Source organism: Myripristis murdjan, chromosome 1 (assembly GCF_902150065.1).
Source record: "Myripristis murdjan chromosome 1, fMyrMur1.1, whole genome shotgun sequence".
In the NCBI taxonomy this organism is placed as follows: Eukaryota; Metazoa; Chordata; class Actinopteri; order Holocentriformes; family Holocentridae; genus Myripristis; species Myripristis murdjan.
The window spans coordinates 25,595,974-25,611,182 of record NC_043980.1 but is presented as its reverse complement, the minus strand read 5'-3'; the positions used below and the strand labels follow the sequence as shown (position 1 = coordinate 25,611,182).

Sequence of the window (15,209 nt, the reverse complement as noted above, 5' to 3'; positions counted from 1 at the left end):
CTACTACTACTACTGCTACTACTGCTGCTGCTGCTACTTCTATGACTACTACTGCTACTTCTACTACTACTACTACTACTACTACTGCTACTTCTACAACTACCATTACTGCTACTACTACTACTACTACTGCTACTACTGCTACTTCTACTACTACCATTACTGCTACTACTGCTACTTCTACTACTACCATTACTGCTACTACTGTTACTACTACTGCTACTACTTCTACTACTACTACTGCTACTACTGCTACTTCTACTACTACCATTACTGCTACTACTGCTACTACTACTGCTACTACTTCTACTACTACTACTACTACTACTACTACTACTACTACTACTACTACTACTACTACTTCTGCTACCTAGTACTACAATTATTGCTACTACTACTACGGCTACCTCTACTACTACTACTACTGCTACTTCTACTATTTCTACTACTACTACTACTACTACTTCTACTGCTACTTCTACTACTACCACTACTACTACTTCTACTACTACTATTACTACTACTATTTGTACACCTACTACTACTACTGCTACTTCTACTATTTCTACTACTACTACTACTACTACTTCTACTGCTACTTCTACTACTACTACTACTTCTACTATTTCTACTACTACTACTACTACTTCAACTGCTCCTACTGCTACTACTACTACACTAATAACAATAATAATTATATCTTTAAACAGATGTTCCTTCAAACGCTTCATGTTATTGAGCTTCATGTTATTATAGCCTAGGCTAATTATTTTAGGAATTATGCATGACTGATATTTTTCAATAAAAAAAAAAAAAATCTGAACTCTCTTGTACTCCTTGCAGTACTCCAATATACCTCTAGGGGGATGTGTACCCCATTTGAGAACCACTGATTTAGGTTATAGTGTTCCTTTAAATTACTGAATGAAATTTTTCTTCTATCACTGATTCTGTCAGCCACACACTTACACTTACAACTTTGCCACCAAGCATTGACTAATGGCTTGCCTGCTGCTGAAAATAAAGGATTGTGCCAGAGATGGACTAATTTGGCAACTCTACATGAGAAAAAAAATATTGGGCACCTTTCAGACAAGAAATGCAGCTCAAAGTGCTTTACAATACAGAAATCACATACACTGAGTGATTTGCATGCAAATAGACATAGAGCAGAAGGAACTGTGGATCTGTGCATGAGAGAAACATTCAGGTGGCTCTTGTTTTATAGCTTACACACTCCTAATTTTACACCCAGGCAGCACTGTCAAATCTGTGAGGAGGAAGGCAATGACTTTATTGAATGGACCTGAGATGAAGACACTGTCAACCACACATTAACATCAGAATCCACTATTTGACAACAGCAACGATATCTGGGGTGGACTCCTCTGCTGGTCTCTCCACCTGCGAATGATGACTCCATCAAAATGAATGAGTGATATTTTCAAGGACTATGAGGGACCAACAGAGTGTGGACCAGTGGCATACTGTGCAGCTTCTAGTTTTATTTTAGTAACTGGAGAAATTAGGTAAAAACATGACGTATATTAAAAAAAAAAAAAAGTTTAAAAAAGTATCAAGGATCTCTTTCGAAGACAGAGCTGTCGTGTCCCAACTGTAGAAGACAAACTGCCTCCCATTCAGACCGAAATTGACAGCACATGCTCCAATTGCCAAATTACATTAGGCATGTAACTCTTGACTGAACCTACACACACACACACACACACACACACACACAGTGGCAACATTAAAATCTGGTCATGAGAATCCATCTTCAGTCTACATCGTCTCCAGATTATGCCTAAACTGATGAATACATGTAACAGTTACACTGATGAAACTGATTTATTTTTCGATATTAATGAAGTAATGTAAGAGGACAGTATGTCAGTGTGTGTGTGTCCGGGTGTTTCCTGGAATCCTCACAATGACTATGTTTGTCAGTAGACATTAAATGGAGTGCGTGAACCTTTGGATCAGTCATTTCTCTGTTTAACAGTGAAACAAAAACTTTCTTTCTACTGTGACCCAATAACAAAAAGGAGCAAAATCACTTATTTGTCTTTTTAGCAGTGAAACACAAAACTGTGCAGACCTTTTTCTATTGTGCAACAGTGAAACAGACAAAGTGGCTCTGCTGCTTTGTGCGGTGTGTTATGGAGTGCTGTGCATAGTTTTTCTCTGTGTTTTTCTCTTTTTTTTCTCAACGTGATCACATGAAAGGAACATCAATCAAAATGCACGGCCAGGAAGTACCCACTCTTTAATTCAAAATAAAAGTCCGCCGTGGTGGCAGCAACGGTTAAAACAAACTTTTTCAGCAAGCTAACATAGTGTAGGCAATTAAAACAACAATCCCAGCATTAAAAGCAATCAAGTAAAGTGATCCCTCACACTTTTGGCTGGTGCACAAATTACATGGTTTTGATTCTATTTCTAGAAACTGTGCAAAAGTCAGGAAGCTCACAGGAGACCATTTTCCAAAATTCTGTCGAGTGTGTTTGAGGACAAGGAAGTGCACTTTCTTTCGGTTGTGGCTCTACAACTAAGGCTGTGAGTGAAGAAAAAAAATGTGACGAGTCTATGTTCACACTGCATTGTTGCTCAGATCTACTTTCTGCAGCTTCTTGCAGTTATCAGAAAACATATGTGTCACATTTGAGGAGGAAAATAATCACAAAAGGGGAAAGCAAATAGAAAGCAAATCTCAGTGTACAATTTTTTAAGGAAACTTGCTCCTGTCCCCTGTATTATTCCTGTTTTCACATCTCTTTCATAATCTCTTCCATTTCGTTAATAGAGAATTTCACAGTAAATTTTGCAAAACGGATCAGACGCAAGCAGGGACATGATTGAGGGTGCAGTTTGGTTTGTCAGCAGAGAAACAAAGCAGTGCAGCAGCGACAGATGTGTCAGGATGTAGACGAGGTGGAACAGCGTGTTAGTATGCAGACAGACAGGAAGACCCAACCAACTGCACCAGCTGTGACTGTCAGTCATCTCTGCAAGATGCCGCAATCATGACATCTAGTGACTATTTTAGGATGGTGACATCTGACAGAGGGCAAATTAGAGGTCCAGAAACAATATTTGCAACTATAGACAAGTGAAGAGGGAGAGGGAGAGAGGTAAAATAGAGAAAGGGACAGCAAAGAGACAACAAACAGGACTGATCAGTAAATCACACAATACATTATAGAGGGAGGTATTTCAGAGAGGGGAAACAATATATGTTTTGTTTTTGTAATTTTGAATTCTGGTGATGAAAACATCAGACTGATTGAATATGTGCAAAATAAACAGATAAACTGCTTTCCATACTTCCACAAAGCTGCAGTGCAGGCCAGTGTAAAGGTTATACTGAAAACAAATGTTGAGGTGCTACACAGGCTGCCATTCACACTGGCAGGCAAACTGGAGAAACACAGATTTGCACAAGCCCTTCATGCTCTCAGCACTGCAAGGTCAAATTGTTTGTGTCACACCTGGCCAATGCATTTTTGATGAGACAGCAACATTTGGCTGGTGTGTGGCATTAGCTCCCCTCCATACGTTAAACTGCAGGTACGAGGAAAAGCAGCAGACGACACGATGGCTGGTTTGTTCACAACATGATTTCCACCTCGAGTTGGCTTCACACAGCAAAATAAATATTAATCATCGTGTTCTTGTGTGAATCCGTGCCTTTTTGTTTCATGTCTCTACATCCATTTTTGGTTCACATGCACGTCAAACTGAAAGGAAATGCCTCCACACACACACACACACACACACACACACACACACACACACACAAAAAAAACACCCCTCACTAAACTCTTGATAACAATGTTTCAAATCCTTGACTTTGTTTCAAATTTAGTATTTAATATTACATTAAGTGTCCCGTTTTCCCATTTTTGCATCTGCTCACACTGTGGCTCAGGTTGAATCAGCTGCATCTCAAAGTAAGGTTTCAAACTTTTGAGGGTTTCCAGCCTTGTTAAATAGAAAATGATTAAGCATTAAATGGGAGTCAGCTGAAGTGAAACAAGGCGAGCACAAGACTAAATCCACCGAGCACCACCAGTCGAGTGCTGCCATTTGCAGATTCAGCTTAAAGTTGTCTCTCTACTCAGCAGCATCAAAAGATAGAAAACTGGATTAGAACTAGGACACATTCACCTGAGTTCATTGTTTTACATTCACTTGAATTGCATGTATCTTAAATTAAGATTTATTAAAGAAAAGGGTTTGCTGAAACAATCATTTGAAGGAGACTGAGCTGGAGAAACAGAGGATTTAATGTGGTGCAGTCTAGGGAGGCTTTCAGAGATTAGTGGGAAAGTGCCAGGAAGAAAAGTACAGTATATGTTGTGATTGTACTTAAGTGGCACTATGAGGATAGGTGGAGAAAACTAATTAGTTTTAAGAATAACCAGTTGCAGTGACATCACCTGCCACCAAAGACCAGGCACCCTACTTTTCACCGTTAGAGGTCAGGCTTCACACAACTCTTTGTGTTTGGGGTTTAGCTGTGCTTGTTCAAGAGTTACCACAGATATGATGTAGAAGGGCTACTGAAATTTGTTCCTATCTGCCAAAAATTGCTTATTGTAGTAGCTGTGGCACGTGGGATGGCCATGATTGACTGCACTTCTTAAAACCCAAGGATAGTTTCTGTGCATTGAACACAGTGTACTGTTGGATACTGGGTATGCTATTATCTATATGGCCCTGTGAAGTTCAGATGCTGCTGTGTCATGTAGACATGATCAGCAGAGAAGCTGGGAGTGGCTTCAGCTCAAAAGCTTTATTGAGTATATGTAAAAAAAAAAAAAAAAAAAATCTCCTTTAGAAAGTCAGTCTCACATTAAGTCTTAAAATCTTTTTTCTTAAAATAAGAAAAAAAAAATCTGCCAATGGGATGAGATAATGCCATGTGTTTCGGCAACTGGTCTGGAAATAAGCATTAATATGTTGAAACAAAGCAGAAAAAAACACAGATCAGTCCACCAGTATCAAGAAAATGACACTAATCTCAGAATATTTTGAAGAGAGTGCATGATGAGAGCGAAGAAATCAAAGATTGGACGAGTTAGAGATATTTGGTGTTCTTCTTTCTTCAGTTGTCTCAGGTTTTGGAATAAAATGATCTCCCCAAAATGTTGTCATTTGCATTAATGCATGATCACTGGAGGTCAAACACCACAAAAATATAGGAGAAAAAATAAGATGAAAAGCTTTTAATCAGTAAAAACTGGTGCAACATTTCACATGTAAACAATTGCAGCATCTTATTCTTTATACCTGAATAATTACATAGAAACAGATTTATTTTTAGTGACTCAAGGATTCGTGTAAAAATAGATTGATTTAATAAAAGCAAAATATCCCCTTCAAGAAGGAAAACTCTTGCTCATTAGTTCAAGTGTTCATTGGCCCACCAGCATACCTGTGAGCAGGCGCCACCATGTTCACTAATAAATATATCTGCACTTCATTAGTGGCCCTCCCTCCCTGCATCCAGATTATAAATCACTAGGTCTTTTGTTCATGCACTTTTTTCCGTACACTTACCTCCTACCAGACATCAACTTAAAAGCAAAGGATTGTTGAAAGGAAACGTTAGCACCAACCCTAAGCTTGTAGGGTAGCAGATAAGTGCATACTACAGGAAAGGGTGCATGTAGTAGCCGTGACGACCGCGGTCACTTCTGACCCTTCACTGGACATTTCATTTGTGTGAGTTCGAAATCACAATTGAGCCTTTTAATTGCTTGGCACTGAATTCCCCTTATACAGTGTTGTGAAATCAAAGCATGGATTACCATCATGACAGCGCCATGGAGGGCTCCGTTTGTACAAAAACCCTCTGACAGACACTGCTACTTTTTGACCTATCTCTGCTTCTTTTGCTCTAGCTGCTTCTCCATCTAACTGAGTAGTCTTCTTTTTTCCAACAGATTACCTTTCACCTTCATCTACTCTTTCCTTTTGAAAGAGCTGTCTGGTTATGTTTCTCCTCCTCTTTGTTTTACCTTCATTTTGCTCAACACTGATTATTCCCACCTTTCATCACATCTCAGGTTTGACAATCATTTTTAACCCATTCTGCCTCCATCTCCTGCCCAAGTCCTGGCTCCTCAGCCTCCAGCTGTCTCCTCTGGATTCCCTGCAGACGGGTGGTCAGGAGGCCATATGGTTTCTCTTCTGCTCTCCATCCTTCCCGTCTAACTCCTCCTTGACTTCTGTCCTGTCTTTCAGTGCTCTCAAGAGAACTCGGAGCAGCATGTTCTCATTCAGCAGGTTTTCAGACGTGTCTGCCAGCTCCTGCAGACGTCTCACCGCCTCCCCCAGCTGGCGGCTCTTCTCCCGGTGCTGCTCCTCTAAGCTCTGCCTCTCCCGCTGCAGCTCGGCGTTCTGGGCTTCTAAGGTGCGCGTGTCAAATGTCAGGCGCCGGTTGTCACGCCAGAGCTGTGCCAGCTGCTGGGAAAGACGCTCACGGGCACGGTGGAGCGCGTGAACCTCGCCCTGGAGAGCCAGAAACTCTGCACGGAGAAGAGCGTTGGGCCCGGGGCCCTCTGCCTCACTGGGAGGCTTCGCTGAGCCGGGAGCGTCCCTGGCGGAGCTGGAGTGCTGCAGGACGAAGCGTAACAGATTGGGCAGGGTGATGGGAACATCATCAGGGAACTTCACGCTAAGGTGTTTCCTTGAAGAGACAGAAAATAGAGAATACATTAGTGAAAACAATGTGCTCTAATTCTCCATTTACAACACTTCAATGAAATTTCAAAAGCAGGATTCGTACCAGTGAACGACTGCAGTGATGGAATGACCATGTTACAAACCACCCAATAAAAAGCAAAACCAAATAATAACAACGACAATATAATTAAAAAACTAAGAAGATGACAGTGTAACAATTTTGGAAAAAATTCTTACAGTCGGTCTATCTCACCTGTATCTGGGAAAAAGGAGTACGGAGGGAACATGATCGACCATAAACTCCCATGGGAGGTCATTACGTGCGACGTTCACCCTGCACAGAGGACAGTAGGAGGGGTTAAAACACCAACCACTATAAAAAAAATAATAAAAACCATGATTATAGCAGAGGAGACACACACCTAGCAACAGTGATGGTGCTGTTGCCCTGCAGTAATCTGGCCAGCTGGATGATGATGTGGTTGAGAGCTGAACAGAAGCCACACCACTGGGTGTAGTAGAACAGCAGCACATCCTGGAGGAAATCAAACACGCACACATTTTAACATTTCCTCTCCAGCTCGTGTTCAAGAAACCTATGGACAGCAAACCAAATGCAGTCCACCTTGGCTGGCAGAGTCTTGTCTCACCTTCTGCAGGTCCATGACCGAGGGCAGGAAGGACGAAGTGGTCAGCTCTGTGATGAGGGGGCGTGCAGGAGGGGGAGCCGCCCCCTCACCCGCTGCACTGTCCTCCTCTCCCACCAGGTGCCTCTGCAGGGGGCTGTAAGCAGCACTGAAGTTCCTGATGAACACCTCTTTAGCAAACATGCACGCACACACATCAACACACACACCACACACACACACGCAGACACGCACACACACACGCACATAGAGAGTTAGAACTAAATGCTACTTAAAATGACTCAAATGTCACTGATGATCATGAAAATCAAATCAGGTGTGCCATTCAACCTCCAGTTATGACTGGGTCTCAAACAGTGGCAGACCTCTATCAGTAGTGTCGTGTGTACATGTAAATAAATGTGTGTACATGTAAACAAAGGCTGTTCCTCAGTAAAAATCCAGTTCAATATAAGCAAAGATATGACAGCTACTATAAAACCAACATTTCTAAAATATAACAAAACAAATAACCAAAAAGACATGCTACATCCAGCAGAATATGCTGATATGGTCATCTTGCTGTTATAGATAAACTGGCGTCAAGGCCTGAAATGTCATGACAAAAACATTAACGGCTTGGATCACTGAACAGCACTGATCCTGTTTATTACTCAATATATAGCCTAATGAAAGCATTTTTTTTATTCAGTTGTGTCACTTTTGCAGTTGTTGCATTCTGTCTGGATGTAATGATGCTTTGTTTTCAATCATGATGAGTAGTCCAAAGAGAAGTACTACTAGAGTAAGTAGCACTTGTTGTGGTATCTATTCCAGTAACATTTCAGCAACAGCCAGACAAGTCCTGTGGACCTGCCAAAATAAATAATGACTTGTCTCTAAAATCAGCATCTGCATACACGTGCATTCACAGAGACCATTTGTCACGTTACAGGAAGCTTCATGGTAGTTTTTGTAAGACAAATCCATTGTACTTCTGAGACATTCTGTAACATGGATAAATCATGCAACACACTGGATGACAACATTACAACTCATCTACTGACAGTGAGAAAAAATGTGTTAATGAAGAATTTTGCCAAAGATTGTAGACCTAAAAAAAAGAAGTAAGAGTTACAGCTAGAATCAAACCATCTGATATCAATAACATGCGATCCTCCTCTTACCCAGAGACTCTGTCAGTGTGGTTGCTGGGTTGTGGTGGTGGACATAATGAACCTCATCCTTAAGGTTCACAATGGTAGCAAATGACCAATTGGCACTTTTGTCACCTTGCACACCATGCTCCAACTGATAGGAAGCACTTCCATTTCTTGGGGCCCCAAGCCTCAATGCCAGGGGCCAGTTGAGGGCCACATCCAGCACATAGAACCTCAGTGTTTTATTGGTCTGACAGCGCAGGCCCGTGATGCTGCCTCCTTCCTGGGAGGGGACAGAGGATAGAGGGACGGAGGAGGAGGGAGGCGCGAGGGGAACGCTCTGTGAGTCTGACCCCTCTTGTGAGGAAGATTTGTTGAGTTGAGATTCTAGTTTTCTGCAGCAGGCACTGTATTGACCAAACGGGCTGTAGCTGCTCAGAAAGTCACAACAGGCCACTGAGGTTGCAGTGTGTACGGACACTGGGGCAGGTGGTCGGTGTAGGCAGCAGTGTTTGAGGTAAGACTGCAGTGGAGCCCCCCCCTGAGCCACGGAGGGGAAGGAGCAGGGTATAGAAGAGCTGGTGGAGCTGGGCCGAGACAAGCTGAGGCACAGCTCACACACACTGGAGCTGGAGCCAGGAAGAACCACTGACTGGCAGCACACCGAGTGGGACAGAGGGATGCCACTTCTGTCCAAGCTGGAGTGGTAATTATTGTCACAGGAATGATAACGCACAGCAATGTCTGCCATCTGAGGAACAGATTAGAGGGACACACAGAGGAAGGATCAGACATATTGCAAGCCCTGTAGAAACAAGCCTTGGCTCTCATTTATTTTATTTTTTTTTTCCTTCAGCGCCTCACCTGCTGCAGTATGGGATTGGGTTTGGACCCAAGTGGATTGTGAGAAAGGAACAGCAGGAGTGCAGGACCTTTGGTCAGTTCCTGCTCCAAGAGGCGAGACTTTGTTCCTGGTGGCTGTAGCCACTGCAGGACAGTCTCACAGTGCTCAAACACCCAACTACAGATGCCCTCTGAGGTGAAGTTACGTTCTTGACGAGGGAAAATCTGAAAGAAGAGGATACTCAGTACACGATAGTCTGACTATGCTGCTACATTGTCTAATGATTAAGATCTAAACTAACTTATTATTACTGTGCATTAGTGTACATTATACTGACCTTCCTTTTTCAATTTTAAATTATACTCTCTAACCAGTGTTCCATGTGCTCCATCATGGTCAGATAATATCACTTACCAAAGAGGAGTTAAATCGTCTGTGGAGGTAAACAGTTTCGTCCTCCTTAACTGAGATGGCCTCTGCCACCTGCCTGTTGGTCACTACCCCAAAACGAACCACACCTCGGAAATCTGCAGCAGCAGAAAAAAAAAAAAAAAAATACACTTAAGAATGAAGACTGAAAGCAAAAACACCCCCCTCCAAAACTGGGTTTAATTAAATAATAGCTAGTGTAACATAACCTAACTGAAGGTATTGGCAGACTTTATCTCTGGCATTTTCTACACCAGCATTCAAAGATTTGTAGTAGTTGCTGTTAACTTGCCACATTACAGTGCTGATCTTTATAATATCCTGTCACTGCTTGGTAAACAAAAGAATGCAGAATTACATTTACATTTTTTTAAATGGCATTTTTAAACTCAAATGTTTTCTTGTTATTATTGTGCCCACTGTTATTTTTGCTACTGCAATGGCCAAATTTCTCCATGGGTATGATTACTTTTAATCTAATTGTCTGGGTTTAGGAGGAATTCACTGCTGTCCAGTCAGAGATACCACCTGATGGCTTAGCTTACCCCTCTTGAGGGCCTGCAGAGCAGAGGACAGATACGTGATGTACCCCGGTGGCTGAGGAGAGGAGTTGAACTGGAAGAAACCAACCACTCCTGGCTAGGATGACAGAGGACACAGAAAATCAGAATGCATCATACAGAACAACAACTTTACAGTAATGCAGAGAAGATACTTTGGTAAATATGCAGATAAACAGACCAAAATAAAACAAAGGAATTCAAAGACACTCTGCAGTGTGAGAAAGAGCTCAAAAAGGAAGTTTGCAGGTGTATGTCTCCCTGAAATGACCCCAAAACCGACCTCGTGGTTGGCGAGGAAATCTTGAAGCGTGGCTCTTGATGGCAGGTAAATGAGCGGTGTGATGACTTTGCGGACAAAACTTTCCACATAGGGAGCAATGAAGGGACCCTTGTATTCTATAGGTCCAAACCTAGAGCACAGAACCACAGATTTAGTTTACAGTGAAGATCAGCCACTCAGAGTTAGTTTGTACTCACTGTGATATTGTTGTGCATCATGGGCTCGGTGCACTAATCTATGCTGCACAACCATTCTGCGATTAGTTAACTATTCTGCGATTACTGGTGTTCTTGAAGTGTGTACGGACTTGTTTGTTTTACTTGTGCAAAAAGCGTGGCAGCCACCACAAGGCTCTGTAGCTGTGACATAAATGCCCTGCAGGACTTAACAACAGAGCACATGTTTCCTGTCTCCACCCTGATGGGAAACAAGCCCCCCCCCCTCCCGCATTTCAGTTTTCATATACAGAATATCCAGTAGAGACTTCATTAAAGCTGACTCCAAGTCACCGCAAGCTTTCAGTTTCAAGCTTCAGTTTCAATAATTTGCAAAGGAGAACATCATATAATTTCAAACTGTTGCAACAACTAAGTTACACAAAGCTAGCACACTGGACCATATCTGTAATTTCTATAGCATTTATAGATTTACAATCTGAATCTACTGGTAGATTTTTAGGGTGACTAAAATTATACTGTCTTTGGTTTTATAATCACTACAAACTGACATTCTGCTGGGAGATTTGCAGATCAAATGTGTGCATGCAACCACCTGGCAACCACTATTATGAAACTTCCATGCCGGTAATGTTAAGCTGGAGGGCAGGGCTCTGTGTTCTTCACTTGTGAATGCAAATTTTGACAGAATTGGTATGTGAGTCTATGGACTAAAAAGTACAAAATACTGGTCAATCGTGAATTATTCCTTGAAACATTCCTGGTAGTATCAATGAAATTATTCATAAAAAATTCCTGTGACTTGGATTTAACTTTGACACGGCTGGGACACGTTTCCAATCAATGTTATATGATCTCCTTTTGCTGCTGTGAAATAAACTACAAAAGCACCAAAAGGACCCTTCCCATCTCAAATTTAAGCAAATATGATAAAGAGCAACCTAAAGCAGACCAACATAAATGCTCTTCTTACAGACATATTCTGTTGTTTTGCAAGAAGTTGTCATGTATTACTGAATTCATAAAAAGGGAGCCTGTGAGCCACAGGCCTCGCTTTCGCTTAACACTATAAAGAACTGATCAAAAATGAATGTCATTTAATTTAGCAGTGTTACTTCTGGAAGATGTTCAAGATCTTGAAACTGCAGGTACACACTAGACACAGTCTAATGAATCTAATGAAGAGCAGCACTGATACCAGTTAAATTACCTGAGGCTAGCTGGGTAAATATATATTGTAAACTGGGGGCAGGCTGCAGGGATGAGCGTCTCTCTCTTACCTTCTGTAGAACAGGTGGATGACTGGGTACTGAAACAATCGATTCTGTTTCCGGCATTTTCCCTGACTCCACCAGCAGTTCACAGCCACAAACTGCACCTGCGTGTGCAGATGTGCGTAAAGAAGCGTCAACGATTACACAATACATTCAAAGACATATTTCCTTTATGGTATAAGAGTAGAACAGAGCAAACTCCATGTAGGTAGATTGACCCAGTTCACTGTCATTTCACACGACAGACTGATCAAAAAAAAATTTCTCTCAACTCATTACGTGCCAACTAAAATTTGCCACGTGATCACTTCATTGAGTGTGTATTCTATCACTTCTTGATAAAGGCATCTGCTATTTCATACAACACTTTTATTTTAAACTGAAAGGCAAATGAGTGTCATAAATCCACTGTCGTGATCCTTATAGACCGAGGCTGTTCATGTCTCTGCTGGTTCACCAGTGGACCTCCACAACAACAACATGCTGGTGATCCACTAGCCTGTCAGTGGCTGGACGGTAGTGTGTGCTCTACCTGTTTTGCCAGTTTCTTGGCCACCTGCTGCACCTCCTGCCGGGCAGCCATCGAATGAGCACACCAGGGTGCATAGAAGAAAATGAGAGAGACCTCTGCCACTCCCCTCAGACGCTCCACCTGGTCACAGGATTTACAGGTTACTGACAATATAGAGTTTATTGCTTATTAAAGGATTAGTTGAAAATTTGTTCATCAGCTGATCTTCTTGTAGTCCACATAAAGCACAAAACAATACAACCAGACAATAAAAAAAATGAAACAAAATAATGTCCATAAACTCCCATTAATACAAGCCAAGAGAGCAGGAAGCTTTTTCTACAAAATATAAACATTTTCAGAAGTCAATGAAGATACCACAACAAATATGACAGTTGTGCTGTTCACCATGCTATGACTTAAGCTCCGGTCAAGGAGGTATGATTTCAAAAGCCTCTTGAAAATAGTCTTAAGAGTTCACTTTTTGCATATTATCTAGAAGATTTTTCTTCAATCATATGGATCTGGACGTGAATGATCTTCCATGGTTGTCAATGGAGAATGATGTGACCATTACATGCATTCCTCATTTTATGTAAATGTAAGGTTACACTGTAAAAGAAATCACTATCTGGGATACAAATAGGCCATTTGTGTTGATATGTTGGAGCTGCAGTCTTTAAGCAATCCTGAATTTCGCTGTTAGAGCTCTAGAAGAGTCCGTGACTCATCACAAAACACTTCCAACATCATGTTCCAGCATCTTCATCTCTTACCTGGTCCAGCTGGCCTAAGTAGAGGTCCACCACCGGGGTCTCGGCAGAGAAGAACCGGACAGGAGGCCGTGCTGCTGCCACCACATTCTTGGCACGGCTAGAAAGACAGAATTTCAGTTTAGTATTATATTTGTAATGTTTTTTTTTAGTCAAGATAGGTTCACTGACCATGCATGCTCTCATTCAGCATGCCCTGCTGCACCCTCACACCTGGGAGCTGCTCAGTGCCATCATAGTCTTCACTGACGGCCCCTGAGCAGCTCCACTGGAGCAGCTAGGGGGTAACTGCCTTGCTCAATAGCTGTGCGGCCATGGTTATTCATCTAATGGCACTCAAATTACAAATTATTTCTTCTATGAGGTCAGTGCATCAGTCATTCTGCACGTCGGTGCTACAACAAACTAGTGCAACTGCCAAAGGGAGGACTCACAAACAGGATGACTGAGATCATTTGCCTAAAATTTGCCTGAGGCTTGAATGATCCTGACTGCAAAGGAACAGATGGGTGAACAGGAACAGTGCCAGGTACTGTATTGTCCTTTACAATTATAGATAGATAGATAGATAGATAGATAGATAGATAGATAGATAGATAGATAGATATCCCCTGTCACAACAGCGATAGGAGGGGAACTAAACTGAAGGATCAACCCATATAATGACCCTGTCTAGCAGCCTTCAAACGGTTAACAGAAGAACTAATCCTCTTGTCCTGAAGTACACGTCACAACAGGATGAACTGACTCAACTACCTGCACGTTACCGGGCTATAATTAGAAATAGCTCGTTAACGAGGCGCAACTCCAGATTGCACAACAGTATCTTAGCCAAGTGATCCTGCTGCTGAGCGACTCCCGGGAAGCCTACCTAAATAAAAGGAGCTCGGTGGACTGTATAGTAAAGCGGTTCGCAAAGGCTGGTCTTGTTTACCTGCAGGTGAACTTGACGGCCAGTATGAGGAGGACGCTGAGCACGATAGCCCCGCAGACTAGATCTGGTCTCCGGGCCATCAGAAACAGCACCTGCCGGAGAGACTGCCGCACCCGGCGCAGCATTACAGACCCTCGCCTCGCCTTCCCATTTATACGCCCCGGGTGGTGCTAAACAAGTCCATTTGCCTAACGGGGTGGGGAGGAAGAGCACACAACAGGCGGTATGGTTACCCTGGATTGGACATTGGTCCTGCTTGTGAATACGGGTTTCAAACACGGTCAGACCAACCTTTCTTCCCCACGTAGACTTTTTACTTCCGCAATGCTGACGTCAGGGACAGTGTCAAAGTGCTGCAGGTGGTTTAAAGCGCAAGCGGTTTTGGCCAAGTGTAGCCATACTCTGTCAAAATGGGAGAAAATGTTTCACTTTATAGGACCTACGGTGTTTATGAACACTGAAGCTCAAAATAATCGCCGTATCACGCTTTACTCTTGATGAGTATTGTTATGGTTCTACGTGTTGAGGCGAGATGTCACTTTGAGACTGTCCCTAAGGTGTTACGAAGACTGTTACGAGGACAGGGAGATTGCTGCCGTGATGGGATTTGGCCGCTAGGTGGAGCTCGTTCTCCTCTGACCCTCAGGGAGAGTGGCTCAGCTGTCACACATGGAGGGCCAAGAGGCTGCAGGTTTCCATTCCAACCAAAAACTCCACCAGGTGAGTTCACTGTTCAGTCCCTCCTTTCTGCTTGAAGGTGAGATGATCAGTGAAATCACCTGGAGGAGTTTTCAGTGGGAATGAACACCTGCAGCCTCTCGGCCCTCCATGGCACCAGTTTGACACCCCTGGCCCAGATGATCAGGGGCTCATCTGAGCTGACTTTTCTTATTGAAACTTGAGAAACAATCCTTTTCAAACATAGGTGTGTGATACTGCGATGACACTG

General features: G+C 42.6%; 1 protein-coding gene across 2 annotated transcripts; it reads right to left on the bottom strand.

Moving 5' to 3' along the window:
• Nucleotides 1–5,213: 5,213 nt before the first annotated feature.
• On the bottom strand, nucleotides 5,214–14,609 carry txndc11 (thioredoxin domain containing 11). 2 transcript variants are annotated; one of them, XM_030060377.1, is made up of 14 exons: nucleotides 14,552–14,609; nucleotides 14,261–14,448; nucleotides 13,330–13,426; nucleotides 12,575–12,694; nucleotides 12,049–12,146; nucleotides 10,593–10,722; nucleotides 10,295–10,388; nucleotides 9,735–9,847; nucleotides 9,341–9,544; nucleotides 8,504–9,227; nucleotides 7,341–7,507; nucleotides 7,113–7,225; nucleotides 6,944–7,024; nucleotides 5,214–6,694 (listed from the first exon to the last, which is right to left on the bottom strand). In XM_030060377.1, the coding sequence occupies exons 2-14, from the start codon at nucleotides 14,383–14,385 to the stop codon at nucleotides 6,172–6,174; spliced, it is 2,589 nt and encodes an 862-aa protein (XP_029916237.1). In that variant the 5' UTR covers nucleotides 14,386–14,448; nucleotides 14,552–14,609; the 3' UTR covers nucleotides 5,214–6,171. The 2 variants fall into 2 exon arrangements, with proteins under 2 accessions (XP_029916237.1, XP_029916228.1); XM_030060368.1 differs by having other exon boundaries at nucleotides 14,261–14,570.
• Between the last annotated feature and the right edge of the window lie 600 nt (nucleotides 14,610–15,209).

Excerpts from the sequence above, each read along its gene's own strand:
- txndc11 (XM_030060377.1), bottom strand. The coding sequence starts at position 14,385 with ATGCTGCGCCGGGTGCGGCAGTCTCTCCGGCAGGTGCTGTTTCTGATG. Across the intron at positions 13,427-14,260 it reads GCCGTCAAGTTCACCTGCAG|CCGTGCCAAGAATGTGGTGG; the intron begins GTAAACAAGACC and ends CTGTCTTTCTAG. Across the intron at positions 7,025-7,112 it reads AGCACCATCACTGTTGCTAG|GGTGAACGTCGCACGTAATG; the intron begins GTGTGTGTCTCC and ends TCCTCTGTGCAG.